The 23,503-nt window shown below is 42.5% G+C and overlaps 2 protein-coding genes across 2 annotated transcripts in view; one reads left to right on the top strand and one right to left on the bottom strand.

Moving 5' to 3' along the window:
- LOC311037031 (replication protein A 32 kDa subunit-like) overlaps positions 1–23,503 on the top strand; it is a 469,874-nt gene that overhangs the window by 58,298 nt on the left and 388,073 nt on the right. The window lies entirely within an intron of this gene.
- The window catches only part of LOC311037421 (histone-lysine N-methyltransferase EHMT1-like), a 37,574-nt gene that overhangs the window by 9,031 nt on the left and 5,040 nt on the right, over positions 1–23,503 (bottom strand). The window contains exons 2-17 of the mRNA XM_084046576.1: positions 14,325–14,412; positions 13,653–14,185; positions 13,311–13,536; positions 13,008–13,156; positions 12,073–12,234; positions 10,315–10,392; positions 9,311–9,416; positions 8,084–8,212; positions 6,844–7,130; positions 4,849–5,081; positions 4,112–4,321; positions 3,943–4,025; positions 3,461–3,567; positions 2,177–2,299; positions 1,778–1,876; positions 1,338–1,442 (exon numbers count right to left, since the gene is read on the bottom strand). Coding sequence (XP_083902702.1) covers positions 1,338–1,442; positions 1,778–1,876; positions 2,177–2,299; positions 3,461–3,567; positions 3,943–4,025; positions 4,112–4,321; positions 4,849–5,081; positions 6,844–7,130; positions 8,084–8,212; positions 9,311–9,416; positions 10,315–10,392; positions 12,073–12,234; positions 13,008–13,156; positions 13,311–13,536; positions 13,653–14,185; positions 14,325–14,412 — 2,718 coding nt within the window. The remainder of the gene's footprint in view (positions 1–1,337; positions 1,443–1,777; positions 1,877–2,176; positions 2,300–3,460; positions 3,568–3,942; positions 4,026–4,111; positions 4,322–4,848; positions 5,082–6,843; positions 7,131–8,083; positions 8,213–9,310; positions 9,417–10,314; positions 10,393–12,072; positions 12,235–13,007; positions 13,157–13,310; positions 13,537–13,652; positions 14,186–14,324; positions 14,413–23,503) is intronic.

The raw sequence follows: 23,503 nt of genomic DNA, 5'->3' as shown, positions 1-23,503 counted from the left end.
AACCCTATAGCATTCCTATTTTGGGCATGTCATAAAAAGTCAGAAACTTTGCTATTCAGATACCTCAACAAAATTCTATAGAGTGCACATAAAAAAAGAGATAAGAAAACATGTGATATGTCTGCTTTTATTTTCCAGAACTGATTATTTAACAAAGATCCAAGAGTTTATTCATAAGCTTGTCCACTTCAATATATTCCATCCAACTTCCGGCTCCAGTTTTACCTCCCAGTGCCTGACATATATGCCAGTCGGAATTGCCGGACCAAGAAAGTGACGTTTCTGTTCTTTCCTTTTTACCTAGCCTTGGTGTCGTGACAATATCTATCACTTCCTGGCTATTATACTGTAGGACTATAAATCCAATCCAACTTTATTTATAGAGCACATTTAAAAACAACAGAGTTGACCAAAGTACTTTACAGAAAATGTCGAAGAGACACACGCAAGGATGGTTAAGGATGTCGTCATAATACCTATCTGACCCCACTGACCCTATAAGACAAGGATGGGTCAGTGACGTCACACAAGCATTTGCAAATGGCTGCACTGGGAGAAAAGCTCTGAACATGATGCTTAACACATTCCCTGCCAGAGTTTATTCATAAGGTACTCACCCACTGCCAGCGTTTTTGAGTTTTATAGCCTTTTGAACCGTTCACCAAAAAATTATATCCATTAAAATCCGCGATCGGATGGTGTTTATAAACAGCAACGACGGACGTACGAGCCCTCATAATGTTTACACTTTTTTTTTCTCTTCTTCTTCTGTGTTATCGGCCGCTGAAAGAGGCTGCAAACGTCATATCCGTTTGGCTGTGACGTGGCTGTGACGTTTCCCCACCGGCCATCTTAGATTAGCTTAGCATCCGATCGGCTAACAGATCGTTTTTAAACACAAAGAGGATAACCGTTCGTCGATCAAAGAAAAGAAAATACAACCGGAGCTTACCATTCGTTTTTTAAACCGTGTGAAAACCATGATCTTTAGCCAAAACCAGGAAAAAACTGTTTTTTCCAGATAAAAAACGAACCGGAAACGGTTGTCGGAAATTTTCTCATAGGATGGGTCGGAAGCGTCATGGGGAAAAAAAAAAAATCAAGGATGGTACCAAAATGTTTTTTTTTCGTTATTAAACCACATAAAAAGACGATCCCGAGATATCTCGGGATACGCAGGTAACGGGTGGATTTAATGTCCCGAGATATCTCGGGATTGGCAGTATATGTGTTAACAACTGGTAGAATATTAAAACAAATGGTATTAAGAGTGCACGCCTCGCCATCTAGCTGCATGGCATCGTCAACTGTGCATGTGATATAATCAAGAACCTCACCTTGTCCCTGATGCTGATGTCGGCCCCTTTAGACAGAAGCAGCTTCACCTGGTCCAGGTGCTTGTATTCTGTAGCCCAGATCATAGCCGTCCAGCCACCATCATCCTAAACAAGAATCAAGCAGATCAAAGTAGATCAATCCTTTGATGACATAACATGATAAAAAGCCTAAAGATTGCAATAATTCATTCCGCAAGAATGAATCAACTAAAGTTGAAAAAGTTCAAGAAAAAAAGAGAAGAGAGCCAATTATCTGTACAAATGTTACATTCCTTCAAAGATACTGTAATTGGTGAATGGAGGTTATTGTTGCAATTTGTAATCATCTTCTGTCAGAATCAAAAGCGGTCCTTAGCATTACGTTTCCATTAAGACAGGGCACAGCAGTGATCACAGTATGAGTCACTGACAGAGCCGTGGAGAAGCAGTACTATACTAACCTGACAGTCAATGTCTACCAGTCCAGAGAGAAGGTACTCAACAATGTCGTAATGACCAGACTTTGCCGCTAGGTGGAGACACGTGAACCCCTCTACATCCTGAGGAGAAGAAAACAAGTCACATGAAACCTCAACAAATGTTTATTAATAAATACACAGACTTCAGTGTAATTGACTAATTGTTCAAAATTACTCTGGCTGACTTGAAACCAAAACTAAAAGGTAGGGTAAGTTTTGTGTTAAAAGGTTAAAGCACTGTATTCTCTCACTCTATAGCAATGAGTACAATCAAAATATAGAGCTATTTAACACTTATTTTAACCAAAGAAAATCACTTACCCTACCTTTAATTGTGAATTAATCAATGTAGCTGTTGGACATTGAAGTTAAAGTCCTTACCCTGTGTCTAGAGCTGGCTCCAGCTCTCAACAGGTAGCGGGCTGTGTCTATGTGGTTGTTCTCACAGGCCTCCATCAGTGGTGTGCGCTGGTCCTCGTCACACATATTCAAGTTGGCACCAGCCTGAATGGGCCACACCGCAAACATGGAGTATTAATACTTATGCACTTATGTATAGCAAAGGCATCAAAGCATGAATGTCATTGCTGGGCTTCTTTTGCAGTTTTCCCCAGACATTTCTAGGGTCATGAAACATTAGCTTCTTAACATGAAATGTAAGAATTTCTGTACAAAAATAAACAAGACAAATGATCACAGGGCAATCCATGGTCCTCAACCAGACAACGCAGTAATTGTGATTTGTACGGTCAGCAAGTGAAGATGGGTGGAACCCACCCACACACACACACACACACACACACACACACACACGTAAGACGTTAGCTGAGAGAGCTGTCTAAAGAGGTGCAGAGTTGAGGACGATGCAAAACGCATGGCAAGCCACAGACCCAGCACAGCTGGGCTCAAGGAGGGAGCACCAACTATCCATGTTGCAGGCCTTCTATGCAGGCATGCAACTGTCCATTATTTTCTCAGCAATAATACTATTGTTTACAATCGAGAAGCGAATCAACATGAAAAAATAAGTTAATAGAGCTTAAGTGTTTAATCATATTAATCAATTGTAAAAAAAATCTATTTTATACTTGGTCGTAAAGCAGTATCAGGCAAAAATAGCGATCTACAAGCTCAGATCTGCTACGGACCGCTGCTACGCCAGCGGTCCGGGCCTTTATTCAATTCTTTCATTTATTTATTTATTTTATTAATTAAAATGAATTATCTATAAATTGATTAGTAGCTGCCGAACCCCTATTTCTATGTTTCAGTTACTACTGAGTATTATGTGTGAGAGCAGTGTCTGGCCAAATAAAGCACAGGTGAGTAACTTCACCTGTCTGTCTCGTGTGTTGAGCAGAACTCTTATTAGCATTCACTTTGTTACATTTGCCTAGTATTATGACATGGACGCTGGGGTTCATGTGGTTAAGTCATTGCAGACAGAGGAACATACGTACACACAGCCTCAATACAATAGTTTCACAATCACTTCACAGCTCCACTACTAAGTTGTTTTTTGAGAAAAAGGCTATATTTAACCACCTATTAAAATCAAGTGATTTTTGAAGACATTCAGTACTAGGTGCAGGACTCCCCACTCACTCACACTCACAAGAACAGATAGTTACATACTTGGATGCGGAGAACACATCAGTAACTTACTTGTACGAGCATGTGACAGATCTCTTGGTGGCCTGTCTCAGCTGCAGCATGGAGCGGTGTGCGTTTATTCTGCATCTCCATCTTGAAGTTGGGGTCTATTCCTTCCACTGGAATAAAGACACATTTTCCATTAACCCATTGAGACCGGGAACGCATCTGCGTCACTTTTTCATTTGAGCTAAAAAGCATTATTTTACACTTTGGCTATTAAAAAATAGCAGATCTGCTATTTTTGAAAAATCTTGAAAATGTGTGCAAATCTTTGAATACTTAAAGCGAACATTAACTCAAATATTTGCTTCTGGGGGCCGGCGGCCAAATTCATATCATTTTGGGGGTCCTTGACATGAAAGAGTTTGAGAACCACTGATATAGAAACATACATTTTTCAGAAAACCGTTAGGATTTAAAAGACATTTTTGCAGAATCGGAACCTCAGGCTTGTAAAAGCCAATTGAAACCACCAGAGGGAGTTAACGCACCTAACATCAGCACGACTTTCTTGAGCTCCCCTTGTTTGGCTGAGATGTAAAGCTGCTTGGGATGGAAGCGCAGTTTCTTGGGTCTAATTAGAAAACAAAATGAAAATCAACGATCAAGGCAGTGTGTAGTTTGATGCAAATCACATCATGCGGTAGAGATGAGACTTACTTCTCTGTATCAAGGGCCAGAAGAATACTGTCCAGGGTTTCTTTAGGTGGTCCTTGGAGGGTCACAGGAGCCTCCCCCATCCCAGGCAGAGGTGCAGCTATCTTGAACGCTCCAGGAATCGCAGAGGTATCGAGCCCCTGTCCGGAACAGCTGGGCAGAGAGCTGTCTGCCCTGCCACCCAGCTCGCCACTTACAGCTACATGAGACGTACTGCAAAGATAAAGAGGACATGTTTGAAGGTATAAACTTATTAAGTACTGTATACAGTGTTGCCAGATTCTGTGCGAGAAACAAGCAACCAGGTCTAGGAAAACCAGCCCAAAAGAAGCAACGATGGGCCACATGAGTACTTTAACATATACATCAGCCATTTGAAATTAGCCGATCTACAAGCTCACAACGTGTCGCGATGCGACGCGTTGTGAGCTTGTAGATCGGCTAATTTCAAATAAAATCTCGCGGGGAAATTATAATAAGCAGATCTGGCAACCCTGACTGTATATGGCATGTTTTGGCCATGAGTACGTTACACATTTTTATCGGTAATGGTAATTGTCAGCCATTTCTTTGTATATTTCAGTAATAGGCTTTGTACATTATTCATGTCATATCTGCCCTGTTCAATTTACGTTTACAAAGCCTAAAAAAGGGCACAAATATCATTTTTGAAATCAACAATGAAATCATTAATTGCAATTATTTGTATGACGTCAACTACGATTTCTACAAAGTCCTACCTGCCAGTGGTGGTGTCTGCCCTGCCCTCCAGTGCGCCAGGCGTGGCCGGCCCCTGCGTGTGTGTCAGGGGCACCGTGGAGGTGGTGTCGGCGTTGGCGATGGTGACCTCCTTGGCTTTGCCTGCCTCCTCTCCACAGTGGGGACAGAAGCTCTGGCCTCTCAGCACCGAGGCACAAGCGAGATGGAATCTGTGAGAGATGCTGACGTCGGGTTGGCACTCCATGAAGGTTCCCTATGGGAAAGCAATGACCAGGCGTAAATCACTGTTAAAGAACCGCTGCAAATTACCTGGCTGAGTGAAAACATAAGGGTTTATATACTTCAGGGCCGTTCGCACTGAGCACTTTAACTATAAAAAATGTTTTAAAAATCGCTTTTTTAAGTGAAGTGGATGGCAGAGTTCACACCAACTATAAAAAAATACAATGGCGAACAATATAGTTATAGTGCTTAGTGTGAACGGCTCTCTTACCCCTTTACTATAGTCTCTCTCTTTCAGTTAATCTCTTTTCATATGAATTACAACAACTAGATGTCAGGTTGGTCCAGACAGCACTGGCCTAGTTACTCTGCACACGTCATGCGAAGTCCGGCCCCTCTGGCCTCTCCTCTCCTCTCCTCTCCTTTCCTCCCAACCTCCCAACCTCGGTCATGTGATAAAGAGGTCAGACTTCCTGTATATGGTTGCTATGGCAACCTGCCAGATCAGGCTGAGGGTCTGATAGGCAAATCAGAGAATCAATCAAGCCGAGAGTCTGATCACTGATCGAGGTGGGGTAAGATGCCTAAATCATAGCCATAGCTCTGATCAACAATCTGTGGCGGGTCTTGGAGGCATGTGGAGTGATCCTGTGCTTGCGAATCCCGGACGAACTTTCAGAGCTTTTGTCAATTATAGTAGTAAGATATTTATCTATCTTGAGGAACACTTTTTTGCAAGTCAGTAGCAGCCAAAGTTTTTAACCATAAGGTGTTAATTCCCCCCCTGTAAAATAAATAAATGACTGAAAGCATGGGTCCTGCACCCATACTCTAAGGATATACAGGATTGATCACCCCCTGTAAGTGCAGCCATTTGTGTACATAGATTACATTTAAACTTTGTGATTCATGTCTAGATTGTTTGTTGTACTATACGTCAGGGCTGGGTGATACGTACTAAATCAAGCATCACAATATTTTTTACCAAATACCAATATTGTGACGATAATATTTTTTTTCAGATTGGCTTTTTAAGCTATTTTTGAAAATGTATATAATATAAGGCTTATGTCACGGTATTACAATATTGAAAAAATATCAATATTGTATGTGCGTCGTCCACTGATCATGAAGGAAAGCATTTTAATTTCAATAGCCGATCTACAAGCTATTTAAAACGTAGAGCGAAAACACAAAAGGTCACTAGGACTCCGGTCAACCAAGCATAGTGTTCAAGTGGTTAATATATCGTCACCTTATTAAACTAATGGCCTAAGTCATTTTTACAAGGTTTTCAGGAAAAATAAAAAACTGATCCAGAACAAAACTATATGATATTTCTTAATCATTTCACCCAAAATGTTTATAACAAATTATGACTATTTAAATAGAAATAACACTGACTGTCAGTTATGTAACATAAGAGATTGAAATAGGTTTAAATAGGATTAAATCTGACTTAGGCCAAAATAAAAAGCAAAACAAATTACATAATGGCCTAAATCAGTAAATAATTTGGCCTAAGTCACAAAAACATGTGACTTAGGCCAAACAAAAGGCCTATTTTGTCCTAAGTCACACTAGGGAGTTAGGCCATTATACTAAAAGGGGCGTGTTTTATACTAAAAGGGGCATGAACAGCATGATCCTTTTCAATTAGGAGATGGGCGATTTTACCAGAGGTGGCCAGTGTCATGAGGAGCTGATTTAGGCAAAAATATCATTTCCTCAAAAAATGACTTAGGCCATTAGTTTAATAAGGTGACGATATGTAGAAGAGGTGATCCACTCACAGCCCTACAGAAGAAGCCACAGCCCGGGCAGCATTGGTGCTTCACCATGCCATTGCGGTGGTCCTCGCACAGAACCAGCAGCTGGACAGAGTTGGAGGGACGCATCATCTCGTGCTTCAGCACGGCCCCCTGGCAGCGGCTCAGCAGTCCGTCCACACTCTCCGTAGCCATGCACTTCCTGTCCGCCAGGATGAGGATCTCTCGGCTCTTGGGCGTCTCCATGCGACAGCTGCAGAGCGGGAGCTCCTGGGCCAGGTCCTCCTGCACCGCGGGTCCAGTAGACTCACCTGCACAAGTTAACCCTTTAAGACCTGAGGCCGCTTCTAAGAATTTTCTAAATCCTAACAGTTTTTTGAAAAAAAAATCAAAAAATATTTTTTCACGATTTTTCAAAAATATCAGATCTACAAGCTCGTAGCGCGGCACTCGGTGCCGCGCTATGAGCTTGTATATCTGATATTTTTGAATAGCAAAAGAAATCTTAAGTGACACAGATGCGTTCCAGGTATTAATGGGTTAATCAAACCAGTTGATTTGATTGGTTCATTGATAAATCGATCGTTTAAAAAGGACCGGCCCTCGCACCTACGTTGCACCGCCGATCCGACCGATATACCCATATATGGAGATCTCAGTCCTTGTCCCGTGCCCATATATGGGCATGCCCCTTTTAGTGCCCATATAAAGTGACTGATTTGTTTGCGCCTGATGCCATGACGACACATCGAGGTTAGACAACACATTCCATATTTGGGCATAGCTGCATTGGGAACTCCTTATATGGTTATGGCTGAGTCATAGTGATATGAACGTGATGACGCGGTCCGCCGGTCGGTCCACCCATTAGCCAATTTTAATATAGGATAATCGATAAGTAATCGATCTCTATTTTGGACAATTTTTTCTTCAGAAATAAGTTCTAAAAAATTCTAAAATAGTGAAAATAGCTGCTCTAAAAACTCAACTTGTAGATCTGCATCTATAATCGCTAAGAAAATAATCGATAGTTGTAGCCCTACAGCACAGAATAAACGTGTTCATTTATAAAGCTGCAACTTTGAACTTTACCCAGGATTTGAACCAGCCCCCCCTCCAGCACATTTCTACCACTTAATCAATAGCCCGCTTGACAACCTCCAACCACTGCAGAATCAATTCCTAGTATTTGAGCAGTGGCATTTCACAGTATTTTATGGCAAAACACACCATGAGAATTCTATGAAGTCATTTTAGCTCTCACCTGTCTTTTGTGAAGAAACCGTGGGCTCCTGGGCGATGGGGTTTTCTGACACTGGGGAGATCTTTGTGCACTCTGTACTTGGCTCAGCTGGAGCCTGAACTGGACCCTCCTGGGGTTCAACTGGAGTCTCTGAGGGAGTGAAAGGGTCAATATTGCACCCATAAAATCGCAAGGCTGGACTTGTGTGAGATTATCAACCAACAAAATCAGTGATGACATTTGTATAAAAAGGCAATTACATAGTTTTATACATTCACTGTATCATATGTCCCTTTTATGCCGATGCATGGAGATTATTTCTGGTATTTCTGTGTCCCTTTTATGGCAATATATGGAGTTCTGTGTCAGGCAATATGGAGTCCAGGTCAGTCTATGAAGTCAGAACTATGATGTCATATTATTATAGACACCAGGGTACTCCGTATATGGGGTTTGTGGTTTTATCGATATTCTTTGGAGATCCAAACAACCTCCCACTTAGCATATCAAAGATCATATAAAATACTACTCAAAGGAAAGGTGACTGGTTGTCTAAGTTGTCTAAGAACTTAACCGAGATGTGAACCCTGGTGATTAAGAATGATATGGATCTAAAGAGCCATGTACCATGCAGAGGTATTTGGGTTGTAAGGCCAAATATCCTGGTTCGTACAGAAGTTGCTGGACCTTCTCCTGGTGAGAACTAGTCGATGAACTTGAAGGTTATAGTCTTAGGGCGGGGTAGTGGTATACTGGTATATTCAGGTAACCGGCCATCCTTTATATAGTGCTTGACTGGATGCTCGTGACATTTCACTGATGTCACGATAAGTCAGCCATATCCGTATATGAAGTTTTACGCTAGCATTCCTGTGGAAATCTGTAATAAATCAAGAAGGCTTGAACGGAATACGTCGGCCATTCGGCCCACCCCCTCGAATGGCCCGAATACATGGGAATATCAGTCAGATCGGCGGTTCAACCGGCTCTGTATGCTGCTTTGGGTTATTTTATTCCCGTATTTTAAAAAAAGCATGCTGCTTGATCACAGTGGGTCGCTGTCCATTGGTGGTGGTGCTGAACCAATCACTAATGGATGCATGTAGAGTGATGTTTTCCGTCCTGAGTTTAACCTAAGCCTAACCGGTCCATTTGGTTACACTTCTACTCTCTCGGGGTCAAATTAACACTGAGGTTTTACAGTATAAATTACTGTGGAAGTGCAGTGTTGAGGGAATGTACCATTACCTGACTTGACTTTTATCTTCCTTTTCCGTTTCCTGGACGGCCTAAGCCAGGCGTTGTCTCCCTTTGTTTTCTTTTTCAATTTCCTCTTCATACTGGATTCAGAGCTCTAAAAAGGTGAACAAGTGAATTTGTAATTACCAAAGTGAATTTGGCTGATGGACAGAAGGCAATTTGTAGGGCTGGCCCCCGAATTAGATTAGATTCGACTTTAATGTCCCTGAGGGGATTTGTTTTCACAAATCTCCTTCTGGGTCAAATAAAGTGTAATCTAATCCTACCTGGCCCCAAATATTTGTATGTTTCTTCAATAGGCTGCTATTCAAACATAATTTTAATATTCGGATGCATAATTTAGATTTTTTTTTTTACAGTTTAATCATTACACAGCCATGTCACATGTGCACGCGGAGCTGAGGAGTGCATCCATTTTCAACATGCTCCCATGTGGGTGTTTTGGCTAGTGTTGTGTGGGAGTGACTGTCTGTGTCTGGGGTTGTTGTCACCTTTGGATAAATGCCCATAGGGATCTTTACAAATGTTTCTGTTCCATGAACAAAACTGCTTTATAGAGACAATGCTGGCATAAGTTAGAGATTCACTGATACGATCAAATTTGTTTTTACACACTTCCTTGCCGAGAACAAGATAGACTTTCAACTACAATGGAACTTCCACAGGTTGGCATTTCCTTTGTTTTACAAAGAATCAATGACTGTGCATTGTGCAGCTTCATGTCTTGTCTATATGTGAGTGTCTCTCGAAGGTGTGACTTACTGTTTTAGCCTTGATATATTGGATAATTAGTTTAGAAAGTATTTGGATATTGTGCATAGGTACTAAGATCAAAGTAGTAAGTGAAATGGAACCCACACACTGCAACTTCCAACAGGAAAGACTCATTTCCAGAGGTTTCATAAAAACAGAGACATGTTAACATTATAGCATGCACTCCCACAGCTCAGTCCCAGAAATGAAACCTTGACATGACGATTGGGTGATCTTACCAGGTCTGACTCTGTCTCTGTGCCCTCTTCTTCACCTTCATCTTCTGCAGACTCCTCAGACTCCTGCTCTTCCCCCAGCTGCACCACAGACAACAACAAAACTCATCACCAACACCAACACATCACAGGAACCCTGCCTCATCCTCTCGTTCACCCAAAACAGCATCCAGATGAACAACCATGATAAAGTCTGTCCCCCTTGGAGGAGAAATTTTTAACTTTGTGTCATATTTTAAGGTATACTCAAATGGTCCCGAAAGTGCTTTTTAAATGAATATATAGACTCAAAAGCAGATTGCATAAGGTGCGTGTTTCCACAACGACCCACCAAAGGTGTGCCATATCTCCACAATTGTATGAAATACTGTAAGTGGCATCAAGACAAATGGTCAATGTGCTTTGCATTGATGTTCAATCACCTACAGAAAGCCACAAAGTAGTTTGTGGAGATGGAATCAACATTTTATTCATTCTCTACCAACTAGGTGTGGGCTTTCTGGCTATCGCAACTCCAGACTTGGGTAAACTTGCTACCATTTCAGTGGCTCAATAAGCAAAGCAGCCGTCTGAGAATGGGAGAAGGTCCTCGGTTTGGTCCTCCTAACTTAGTGTTGAAGTGACCTCGAGTAAGACACTGAACCCAACTTCTCCCCAGTTGTTGTTCAATAGCTGCCCGCTGCTCCTAATAGTTAGGATGGGTAGACGCATAGGACAATTTCCTGGTATACCTATGTAGTTTACTTGCTATTCTCTAAAGCAAGGGAAAGAACTGCACCATCACCAGACCGGTGAATGTAAAAATAATCATAGCCATTCATCGTCATATGAAGCAAAATATTATACGACTACAGTGCAAATCAATAATTGCAAACTGATGTTTCACAAGGATTGCCCTTGTGAAAATGGGTGTCATGCATGCTGAGATTAGTAAAAAATGATGCATGTTACATCATGAACGATTGTAAAACACTACCACGGTCCACCTACTCAGTCACGACAAGCCCTTTTAGTGATGTATGCTAACTGCCACTGGCATGGGCCCCAATGGATTAGGTGACATTTGACACTGTTATTTGGATAGAACAATGTCCCATATTGAATTCCAATAGCAAGCAAGAGTCAGATGTAACATTAGCTTTTTTCAGTGATGTTATAATGAGGCCTGAAAAAGGTCTATAACCGAAAGCTTTCTATATAAAAATCTGAATTTGCATAATCTTGAGTGTGCGGAGGCTGCGTTTTATTGTTCATTTGGTTTCCTTTTGGCTCCAGCACCTCACCCAAGTCTACTGGCAGATGAGCGGTGGTTTTATCACTATTCAGTGATGTTATATAGATACATATATATAGAGCCATATCAGCTCTAGGGCTGATATGGCCTTAGGGTGGATATCAGTTATCACCTCCCGTGTCCTTTTAGCACTCCCCTCACCTAGAGCAAATAAAGGCTGGTTATGTGATAACAAGCAATTATTACAGAGCACACTGGTCGCTTGGCCAGATAACTTCCTATGTTGGGGATGTCATTGGAGGCAAAAATGTTTAAAAAATAAATGTCTTGGGGGACTCCATTCAATGAAGTATATGTATATCGAGTGGATTTAATACTGAAGGTCAGTCATCCTCTCTGCACTCATTGTCCCCACATCTCTCTTCAATGCCCCGTCCCAATACAGCAGAAATGCTACACAAAGTAAAAGAAAAGGCCAATATACCGTAACAAGGCCAATACCAAAATAAACGGTCTTTTGTTCCAACCTGCGAGGCGGGTTCAGACGAGCTCGTTTCCTGGGTGACGCTGACACTTCCATCTCTGCGGGGTTGCTCCTCCTCTTCGTCCGACTCGTCTCCGTCCTCCGACTCGTCCTCCTCAGACTCATTCTCTACTCGCTCCCCGTTCACATTAGCCAGCTGTTTGGGCTAATGATGTGTGAAATGAGAAAGGAATGGAGATTATTCACCACTTTCAAACTGGCATCTTTTGCGAAAATAGCAGATCGACAAGCTGACACCGGGTTGCATTGTGAGCTTGTAGATCGTCTATTTTCGCTACTCATATTCATATATATATATATATACGTACACAAGTATACAGGGCTTAAGTTGTAAAAAGCATGATCTGTAAAACATCTGTGTACACTACACAACCTTAAAATCTAAATGTAATGTATTTTACTTCCACACTTATATTACTTTATAAGGACATCAGTTGTAAGGTAAGGTTATTACACTTAGTCAGACAATGGGAATTAGCTCACTCCTATCAGCCACGCTGTAGAGTAAAGCTATTTCTCATTAAACTGGCTGACACTTCATAATAGTTTGGGTTACAGGGTGGGTACCATGAGCCACCATGCCTAAATACACAGAGATCAAATGCTGGAAGTATAGACAGTATGTCGTAACGTCTCATCTTTGGTCTATCGTTGAGTATGGCGCTGTCCTTTTTTAACTGCATGTTCCATTGTCCCTGAGTGTGTTGTAGGTGTGCTAAATCTGCCAATATGTCATTTGTGTTTCCACATCAGTTATTAGATGATGGCTCTGCTGCATCACTTCTACAGAGACAAAATCTGTAGCTACCCAACAAAAAGTGATTTCGTTTTTTTTCCTTAAGGAGAGTTTGAGGTGTTTTCCAAGATGCCAAAAAAAAATCATTATTATCTCAAAATTTAAATGGGAAGGGCAAAGACCTGTTGGCTCTCCGCCGTGCGTTGCAGCTGCTGAAACATCTCCAGCACGGTTCGCTGCCGTAGAACTTTGGCTTTCTTCTTGGGGACAAAGCTGTAGGTTCCCATCTTCCTCTTCTTTTTACGAGATGGCATGACTCCTGAGAGAGAGACTGGGGGAACAAGAGATAATAATTTTGTGAGCGGCGAGTGAGCGGTGCAAATGTTCCGTTCCCATGTGTAGATGACCTCAAAAACACGAGAATACAATCGCTGGCCACTTTAATGTCATGCATGTTCTCATCACTGGGTCCAGTGCAGTCTAACCTAGCTGGAGCTTGGCTGGGGCTGGCCTTGGGGCTGGAACCACGGCTGAAGCTGAGGCTGCTGGCGGTGAGCCCGATGAAGTTGCTGGAGCTGAATCTGGCGTTTCCGCTGGGCTCTGAGGTAGCTGGTTCTGCGTGGCGGGCGGCTGCGGGGCGTCCTCCTCCTGGGGCGTAACGGGACTCTCCACTTTTGCGCTGCTTGCTTCTCTTAGTTCCCTGTTCAGAAGCTGCAAACGACAAGAACCAAAAGCCTTTATGATCCAGCCTTTATGTGTTACTATGCAATCTCCTCTGACTTTTAGATAATTCCCATCCAACTTATGTGTTGTGGACTATTGGTTACCTTTTGTGCCAGGCTGACAGCAGGCCTGGACATGGTCTTGCGTGCTCGGTTTGTTGTAATGAGTGGTGCAGGAGAATGAGACGGGGCTATGCCATTTTTACTATCAGTCTCTGGCGCCCCTTGTCCAAAAGTGGTTCCAGCACTGGTGTCTGTCCTTAGTGCACCCGAACTCGGGCCATGACCAGATGCTGAGGATGGTACAATTTTGACCATATGTCCCATCATTGTGGGGGGTAATAGGGGTAACCAGGTAGTACTCTGAGGGCTAAGCCCTAACCCCGATACCGTCACAGAACCACTCTCCTGCTGCTTGCCGAGGATTAATCCATTGCTTCCGGTAACAGAACCATGCGGCACTTCTCTCCCCAACATTCCGTTCTCATTGACCGACAATAACATTTTGCTGTCCTCTGAAAGGCTGTGCTTCGGGCTCCTATGTCTGCTACTGTATTCTGTGCCCTCATAGGTCCCATTTAGTGTTGCGTCACTTCCAGACGGAGGACCAAGCCTGGTTGCAGCCTCCTTGTCTCTGTCTGTAAAAAAGAAAAACATTTGAAACGTCAAACGGAAACCATTCAAAATTAAAACATTACTGCGAGTGACTCCTTTAAATGTGAATTTTACAGAACAAATCAAATAACCATTATTAAGACAAATATTTAAATGTATCACCTCTCTCTTCTCCATTGTTAGGAGAATCCATTCCTTCTTTCCCTGTGGGCTCTCCTTTACCCACGCTATCCTTGGCCAGGCCAGGAGGCTGATAAAAAGAATACAGTTCAGTAAAAAGATGGGAATAGTATATTAGTGATATATTAATATACATAAAACCCAACAACCTCTTTGAAATGCATGGGTGTGGGGGGTGCAATCATTTTGAGAGCATAAAAGGTTACTCAAAAAAGGTAATTCAAATGCAAAAATTAAGAAATTAAGAAAATAAAAAACAGACGGTATGAGGGAAAACCAATTGAATTATCTTTGACACTTATTAGGCTAAGCTCCAGCTAAACAGCATGTCCATTCTGTAGCTTCAAAAAAGATAGCACCCATACATCTCAGCAGTAGAGGCCGTTAAAAAATAAATATGTAAAACCAGTAAATATCCCCCGTCGTGGAATTCTGGATCAACCAGCAATCGATGAGGCACGTAGGAGTCAAGACAATATTCTAGGTGGTGATGATTATGCTTTATGTACATGATATCATGGGGAGAAGTACAAAATAACACTCATGTTCAGTGGTACGGTAGTTCTGCCAAGAGCACAGGGCAGATTTCATAGTTATACTATAGCTGCTTCGAGGACAAACTGAACCATAACAAGATAGGGCTGTACAAATATCTGCCAAATATCATAATGTATTGTAGAAGTATTATAAGTGATGGTAGAACATAAAGGTTAGATATAAGCAGCCATTTAATTTCTTCCTCACCCCTAACCTGCCAACTCACGCACCAGGCAAGCCTGCTGGCCACTTAGCAGTTGCAGCAGACGACACCTGACTGCCTCTAAAAGCATTGGGAAAATATCTGCTCTGAAGCAGGCGACAACAGAGGCCCATCTATATCCCTACCGAGGAAATTACTTACAGAGAGCAACCTCTATCTCACCCGCTTTGCTTTCATTTTCAGAGAAGTTTTAACTCTTTCACGTCGTCTGCTCTTTGTCACTTCCAAACCCATAACACAGTGGCAGCTTGCCAAATCAAAAGCTAAAAAGGAAGAGGATATTATTGGATTCACGTCAGTTTGTCCTTCAACGATCAGCACAGCCAGTGCCTGTATAGTCACCTCATTCTCTGGGTCTTTAGGGGATAACAGAGTGAAGATAGACCTACAGACTATGCGTCAGCTCTGTAATCCACATGTAGCCAATTAGGCCTCACCCTTAACATGAACAGAATTCCATGTTATTTTCATCAAGGGAGATACTTTCCCCACAGTCTCTCAGTCTCTCAATCAAATCACCAGAGAATGTCAAGCACGATTAATCTAAAGCAGATAAGACCGTATTTCTCTAACTATAGCCCATGATCAAAAGGCCTACTGGGGGCAGGAACACTAGTTTGCATGTGGTTGCCTGTTAACAAAAGGGCTTCAGCGAGGGAGCAGACAAAGAAGTCTCTCCTCGATGCCTTCAACAATGAAATGCACAGAATGAGCTGCAGCTAGTGAGAGAATGAATGTTCTAAATGTAGGACTAGTAACTCTGAAAAGAACAGCAGGCTCATTTAGATAGGCCAAACATAAACCTGAATGAGTTTTGGATCTTACTTAGAGACTGAAGCAGCAACATTAAGCTGAGGACTGTGAGGGCCGGTGAGGACAGACTCTGTGACCAGAACAACAGTGTGAGTTCTTTCCAGAGAACATCAAGGACAACATCTAAAGCCTCTATGGTGAAACATCTGGAGGAATGCAGACACCACATGTAAAGGGCAGAGAGAAGAACCCTTTAGTTTTCTTTTATGAATTTTAGGAATGCAAGAGGAAACACTGTCCTCAGATGTCCCCCTAGTGGACGGAAAAGGAAACCACACGTTAGAGAAAGAAAAGGGAGGGGGAGGGGAGAAAGAGAAAGCTGTCTGCAGATCTCCGCCATTTTGTAACCAGACTGTTTACTGACACAGCATGCCCATTGCAGCAGCTTTCCACTAGATGGTGAAGGTAGTAGGGGCAGCATTCTAGGGAACTGCAGAAAGGAGTGATATACCTATGCCTGAATTTCAGCCTGAGTTCTCATAACAATGAATCTGCACATTAATAATACAACAAAAAATAATTATCAATGTCCTTCAAAAACAAAAACATTGAAGCTTCAACAATGACTGAACAAGCAATGACTCTTCAGATCTGAATAAACGGATTCAATTAAAAAGGTTGATTATTCTAAAAATAAATATGTTTATTTATGGTGTCACTATAGCCCTGTAGCTGAATATATAGCTCATTACAAAATCTTACCAGCTTGGGCTATTTCTGAACCAGTGTACTCTGGAACCCTACAACATGAAGAGAATATGCTGCCTGTCATGGCCTTCAAGTAAACACAAACGTTCACAACGACGGCATAGCTATGCCGGGAAAAATGCATCCACCTTGAGACTACCTTTGCGGAGCAGGAGCACATTACACAATCACTTCTTTTTTGTGTGACTGACGGCTCAAGGGTGCCAACAGCCCACACAAAGAGCAGGAAGCCACGACACACAAAAGGCCACCACTGTGCATGCAAATACAGGAAACAATCTCTCTGCATTTGTTTTTATTTATTGTTTAAAATCTCAATACCTGACAATATGTCTTACTTTGTATTAACCCAAGAGGGTATAAGGAACAGATCAATGGATTAGTTGATCAGTTGATTAATAACCGCACAAACTGAGGACATTAAGTATCTTTGCGCAGCATGATAGATCATGCTATTCCACAGGACAACTTGTATCTTTGGGTCTTGTAATCAGCTGTTGTTTCCGTGTGTGTGTGTGTGTGTGTGTGTGTGTGTGTGTGTGTGTGTGTGTGTGTGTGTGTGTGTGTGTGTGTGTGTGTGTGTCTGCTCAAGTATGTCCCTGATTGTACTGTATGGCCGGGTCTAGGTTGTCCATCATGCCCCATGAGATCTCATTAGACTGCCCATGAGGGATAGTTGGAAGTAACATAAGGTGGGCATAGAGAGAGAGAGAGATAGACTCAGAGACAGAGACAGACAGAGACAGACAGAGAGGAATAGAGAGAGACAGGAGAGAAAGAGAGGAGAGACAGAGAGAGACAGAGACAGAGACAGAGACAGAGACAGAGACACAGACACAGACAGTAAAAACAGAGACATGTATGGTCTGAGCCTAAAACATCTGCCAGGAACGTAAATACCCTTGCTCCTGATCTCCATGAAGTCAGGCTGCTCCTCCAACATCACAAATTAAATCATTTGCCTTGTCAGTCAGTGATTACTCTCAACACAGTTCTCCACAAAAGCTGTGATAACGATGAAGAGCTCTCCAACAACAGGATCCAAGGCGCTGGCTTGAAACCACTGAGCCTCTGACCAATGACACAGCACTGTTTGTCTTCCTACCCCCAGCCTTTGGGGCAGAGCAGTAGCCACGGCTACTGTACCTGCAACAGCAACAATATATCCTCGAATTCACCAAGAGCTCAGGAGGAAAAGGACTGTGATCAGTGTGTGTGTGTGTGTGTGTGTGTGTTCGTGACGTGTGTGGGTTGATCAAGCAGCACACACTGTCTACCACCTTTTAGTGCAAACTAAAACAAAATAAAAACATCTCACTAGAAGACACATCACAGCTTAAAACTGAAATATTCATGTTTGGAGAAAGAAATGTCTGAATAAAAAGACCAAAACCCAAGCATGTGTATCTCCTTTGAGGTCCATTCAGAACCAATCAAGGGTAATCAGTAAAGCCTAGCACATGTTTTCCTGTGCTAAATGTGTTCCTGTAGCAAACATCATACCTGCTGTCTTCTCATGGCCTCCATTGAGAAGGAGAGTGTGGGTAAGAGAAAGAGAGGGAGTGTGTGCGTGTGTCTGCATGTGTGAGTATGTGTGTGTGTGTGTGTGTGTGTGTGTGTGTGTGCGTGCGTGTGTGAGTGAGATAGAGAGAAAGAGAGAGCGAGAGCGGGAGTCTCGAACAGATTGTTCCTGTTTTCCTTTCTCGCCCCACATGCACATTCACCTCAGTGGTCATGTGACCTGGTGGCTCCCTCTACTGGTCTCTCTCCCTTCATAAGATCTTCACAGAGCAAGCTCAGTCTCTTCAGATCTTAATGGCATTTCTTTCTCTTTTCCAGCACTAAAGACTTCACCGCCGGGAACGTTATGGAGAAAGGGTATTGAAAAGAGAGACTTTAGAATTAGACTTTTTTTAAAAAGAACCTACAGCTCTCTCCACCAAAGGAGAACCATGTGAACAATAAGACCCTTCAGAATTACACTTTGAGACTTACGTGTGCAATGAGCTGCAGGGCAGGTGCACAAAATAATAATACTGTCGAGACTCGGGACACGTGTGATCGGCACTTCGGCAGACACCATATCCCACAGATGAAATAACAGAGCTAGATGAGTTTAGAGGAAAGCCTTAAGAGATGTTAAATAGTCACGGGAAGAGGACCAGTGATTAGCTATGAACATCCTCAGTCATTGAAGAGACTTGAGCACAAAAAGGCTCTGCTAAGAGCGTAAGGATTTGTTTTCTATTTGTACGGCAGAGAAACATTACAATAGAAAGTTACTGGGTTATGAGAAAGGAGACCCAACAGTGAGAAGGCCCCGCGTATTATGAACACAGGCCAGTTTTACTGAAGCTTCTAGTTGAAGTGTACTGCCACACTCTAAAGAGTGTAAGAGGACACCTGTCACCACAGTACAACTACACTACAGTCATGTGCTGCTGTTGGGTAACATTGACCTGGACTTGTCCTATACACAAGACAAAGCCTGGATCTTACAAATGTTAAATTCCTAGACCTTTATCAAACACGTTCAAAGCATTTAGCAGAATCTCTCACCCTCTCTGACTAAGGATGAGAGCCACACAGTAAAACAAGTTGAGACAGTACACCCAACCAAATGTAGAGACAACACAATCAGATCCAGGCCAGGGTTCTCCAACACTAAACAAGGGTCTTAAGTTGAATGTATAGTGCAGTGGAAACCATTACAGATAATACTTCCTGCATATACGTACACCTAGAACAGTAACTTACTGTATGGGTATTCAAATTCCTGTTGTACAGGATTCTACCTCGCACCTGTGTGTATAAATAGGCTATATAGTATACTTTCCTTCTTTAGCCCTCCCTTGGCCTCATCATGAACGCACACTGGTGTCAGTAGAGCTGGGTGATAACTTGAAAATATTATCACTAGTATATTTATGAACAAAATGTAACAAATCTGCTGAACAACAGAGGTTGGAAGAGATGCAACAGAGAGACTTTTTTCTTTTCTCTTTTTAACTTTTCACTTTAAAGATATAAGGAAAATATAAACATTATACATGTAATGTATCTTATCATTCATATCATATTGGAGAATATATAAACCAATTAATATCTTCTACCAATAAATTAATTAAAACACCAAGAGTGTGGGGACATGTCATGGGATTTAATGCTTGAGGAATCTACAAAACGGAAAGTGGAGAGCCCAATGATCAATGCTTGTTTTCTCTTTCTCCAACAATACCCAAGGTATAAACCGTGAAAAGTGCCTGAAAAAGGGAAGTCTGACTCCAATAAGCAGAGAGGAGGGAGCAGCAGACAGTAGGGCTCCACACACTAACATCTAGCAGCTACCCACACATGCACCCTCCCTCGTCAAGTCACATGGCCAGCACTGTAGAAAGCTCTGGCACGGCCTTCTCTGGGCATGCTCAGATCGGTCCCTGACGTTTTTCCATATAGAAGGAAGAAGAAAGGGGGAAGAAACGATCATGCAGCCATTTGTGAAACAAGAGCCGTCAAATGCTTCCGAATCAGCCATACATGTCACACAGACTAGTACCCTTGAGGAGCAATAGATGGATAACAGCCGTCTATTTTTTCACTGTCAATGACATAGGTCCTCTCCAGTTTTAGGCACTCTTTTAGTCACAACACCAATATGGCTCAATGGTGCCACTATATTTAAAGATCATCTGTAATAGAAATTCGGTTTGAATGTATGTAACATCTGAATGAGAATGACTTGGCAACACGCTAAGCCTAGAATCCCTATTCATTTGTTTATATTGAATGAAAAGCCTAAACTGTGAGGGAAACGAGACAACATAGGCTTTCATGGAGAAGACAAAACAGATCTTATAGCTGGTGCTTTTCTAATCGGAGTCTGGGAACCCTCTGGGATCCTAGACTGCTCCATTTCAAATGTTTAATTTAAAACAATTTCCGTGAAGTCAAATGTTTCGAATGTTGCCCAAATGGCCAGCAGCAGCATGAATGCTTTCCAACTCTTCAGGCAAAAGGCTATATTAGCTGATTTCAGCATGTAAAACTATGGGATTGGAAGTCACTAATCTATGCTAGAGGAAATTAACCCAGTAAGACCTATGCCATTGACTATACCCCTATCTCCTGGAGGGGTAAAAAGTCCAATAATAATTAGGTCCAATAAAATCACAATAAGGCCTTACTACGGTCAAACAGGCTCTGCAGTTCATATGCACACTTTATTTTCTTTGTGTGTGAGTTCAATATCTATGCTGTGACATATTTTATATATTTTCATGAAAAACGCTTGTCAGTGATAGTCAACGTATAATACGTTTTGTTGAAAGCTAATGTGACTTTTGTCTTCTTCTGGCTAAATACCACTATCACTGAAGAAACATTGCAAGCTGTACTACTGTATATTAGTCTACATCAAGTTAATCCTAGTATTAGACCATAGAAGCACTATTGTGACTGAGGGCCAAACACCGTTAGTTACGGTCTCACCGAGAGGCAAGAGCTTTATTTCATGCAGCACACGTGGGCGGAGGTTATGAAGGACGAAGGAGGCATTTATTCCTCAGCGTCCCTGGTGTCCCGCCATCTCTCAGCGAACCCTGCATGTCTTTTAGAACAGGCTTGAAGCCTTCAGATAATTACAGAATATGCACTGAAGTCCAAGGTGTTTGCATTTCGCTAGAGAAAGAAAAAGGAAGAAAACCCAGCATGTATAATGTCCGACTGTCACGTTACTAATTCCAACAAACTACATCTCGTTAAAGACATCTGAACAACAGCAATCTGCTAAACTACCTCTGTAACATAATCTGACCGAAAAGTACGGTAAAGGTCTAGGGAGTATTGTCTTGTTATGAGGGGAAACCCTATACTTCATTGACTGGTATTACCCAGGGGTCTATATAATAAACCAAACCTCTTCATTGGAAATAGCCGATGTACAAGCTCACAACGTGTCATATTGCTATGCATTGTGAGACTGTAAAATCTGCTATTTTCACCAAATGTACACCCCATGAATAGGGATGCTAGAGTTCATGTTGTTAACTTATTCATGATTAATACACAGTTACACACTAACGACACTATAATCAATATCCAGCGGCAACAATTAAACAGATATGCTTGATTAAAGGGCCACTTGACAGATTTTGAACCCAAATCCCCTTTTTATGACATCCCCTTTTTATGACATAATAAACAGGTGGCATGAGTGTTTTCTGTGGGTGCAGTGGGGGGTGTTTTGAACTTGATTTCCAATCCTTTGATGTCACTGGATGAAATCTAAGTTCTTTCTGGACTACAGTCCATGTTTCTTGTAGTTCCAGTCAGACCAGCCCCATGCCTGGCCCAGTGAAGGGCACCGTGACACTCCCACAATCATCTAACAGCACAGCACTAATATTTGCAGACCCAAAACAAATGCCTATTTACCTAATGAAATACCAAACAGAAGCTAAACGAATAAAAAACTAACTCCAACCACACCCCCCTCTCTTCCCTGAGCACTTGGCTACCATCGAGACAGTTGAACAAGGCCTGAACACCTACTGTCACCAGGATGGCCTGCCACAGTGGAACACATACTTTTTTTACTTTATGTTGGAATATACCATATATACTACTTACAATATGTCTAACCTCATGTACTATACTACCTGCTGCTTATTTTATGCTACGTGATTATGTGTAGATAACTATGATTTTTCTTTTGACAGGTTTCTTTTCAGTTTGCCTCCTCGCTCCCTCTGTTAACACCCATGCGTGTGTGCGTGCTTGTCTGTCCGTCTGTCTCTCTGGAGCTAATCTGGCAAACTGCTGGACCGAACAGCACCAAACTAAGTACCTCCACTTTTTTAACAAATGTTCCAGTGTTTCCCCTAGGTTTACGGCAGGGGGGGACTAGGCGGGACGAGCTGAGCTGAGCCCGCCCGCCCTTCGTGAAACAGAGAGCAGAGTACGAGAGAAACAGCGCAACAACGCAGTAGAAACCCCCAAATTAAACGTGTGCACATAATAAATTAGATAACTTAAATGCACATTTCTGCTGCTGCTGCAGCACTGACACTGACACTAACTGCCTCATATTATTGCTATTTTTGACCACTAGATTTTCAGGCCGCTACACAGCCTTCAAACCTAGTCCTATGTTGCGCTGATAGGAGCAATGGTCACTGAAGTATGGCCATTTTAAGTGTTAAACACTGCTATAACACTGCTGCCAAGCAGTGATGCACTTGCAGGACCCAGGTCCACTGTCACCCCTGTGTGACCGACCGTGTGTTCGGGAGGTAGGGGTCTACGACCACTTCCTGGTAGAACCGGAAATGAACAGATCCACTTACGCAATTACAGCCCATCCCTTAAGACACCTACCAATTTTGAAGCATTTAGCATACTGGGAACTGGAGTTATGGCCGTTTAAACCCCATTCAATAGGAACACAGAGGGGGGCGGGGCATCTGCGAATTACAGCCTGCCCCTATTCGCTGTCTAAGAGCACCCACCAATTTTGAAGCATTTAGCATACTGGAAACTGGAGTTATGGCTGTTTAAAGCACAGCCAATAGGAACACAGAGTAGCGGGGCTTAAACAGTTGCAGCCTGTCCCCAGCCATCTAAGAGCACCTACCAAGTTTGGGCCGTTTAGCATGCTGGGAACTGGAGTTATGGCTGTTTAAAGCCCAGCCAATAGGAACACAGAGCGAGCGGGGCTCAAGCAATTATAGCCTTCCATATTGGCCATTTAAGAGCACCTACCAAGTTTGGGGCCTTTAGCACGCTGGGAACTGGAGTTATGGCTGTTTAAACCCCAGCCAATAGGAACATAGAGGGGGCGGGGCTCAAGCAATTACAGCCTGTCCCTATTGGCCATCTAAGA

This window comes from Gymnoscopelus microlampas, assembly GCF_963454915.1.
Source record: "Gymnoscopelus microlampas genome assembly, chromosome: 21".
Taxonomy (NCBI): Eukaryota; Metazoa; Chordata; class Actinopteri; order Myctophiformes; family Myctophidae; genus Gymnoscopelus; species Gymnoscopelus microlampas.
Note: the sequence above shows the minus strand (reverse complement) of the source record. Positions and strands in the feature narration are given on the sequence as shown.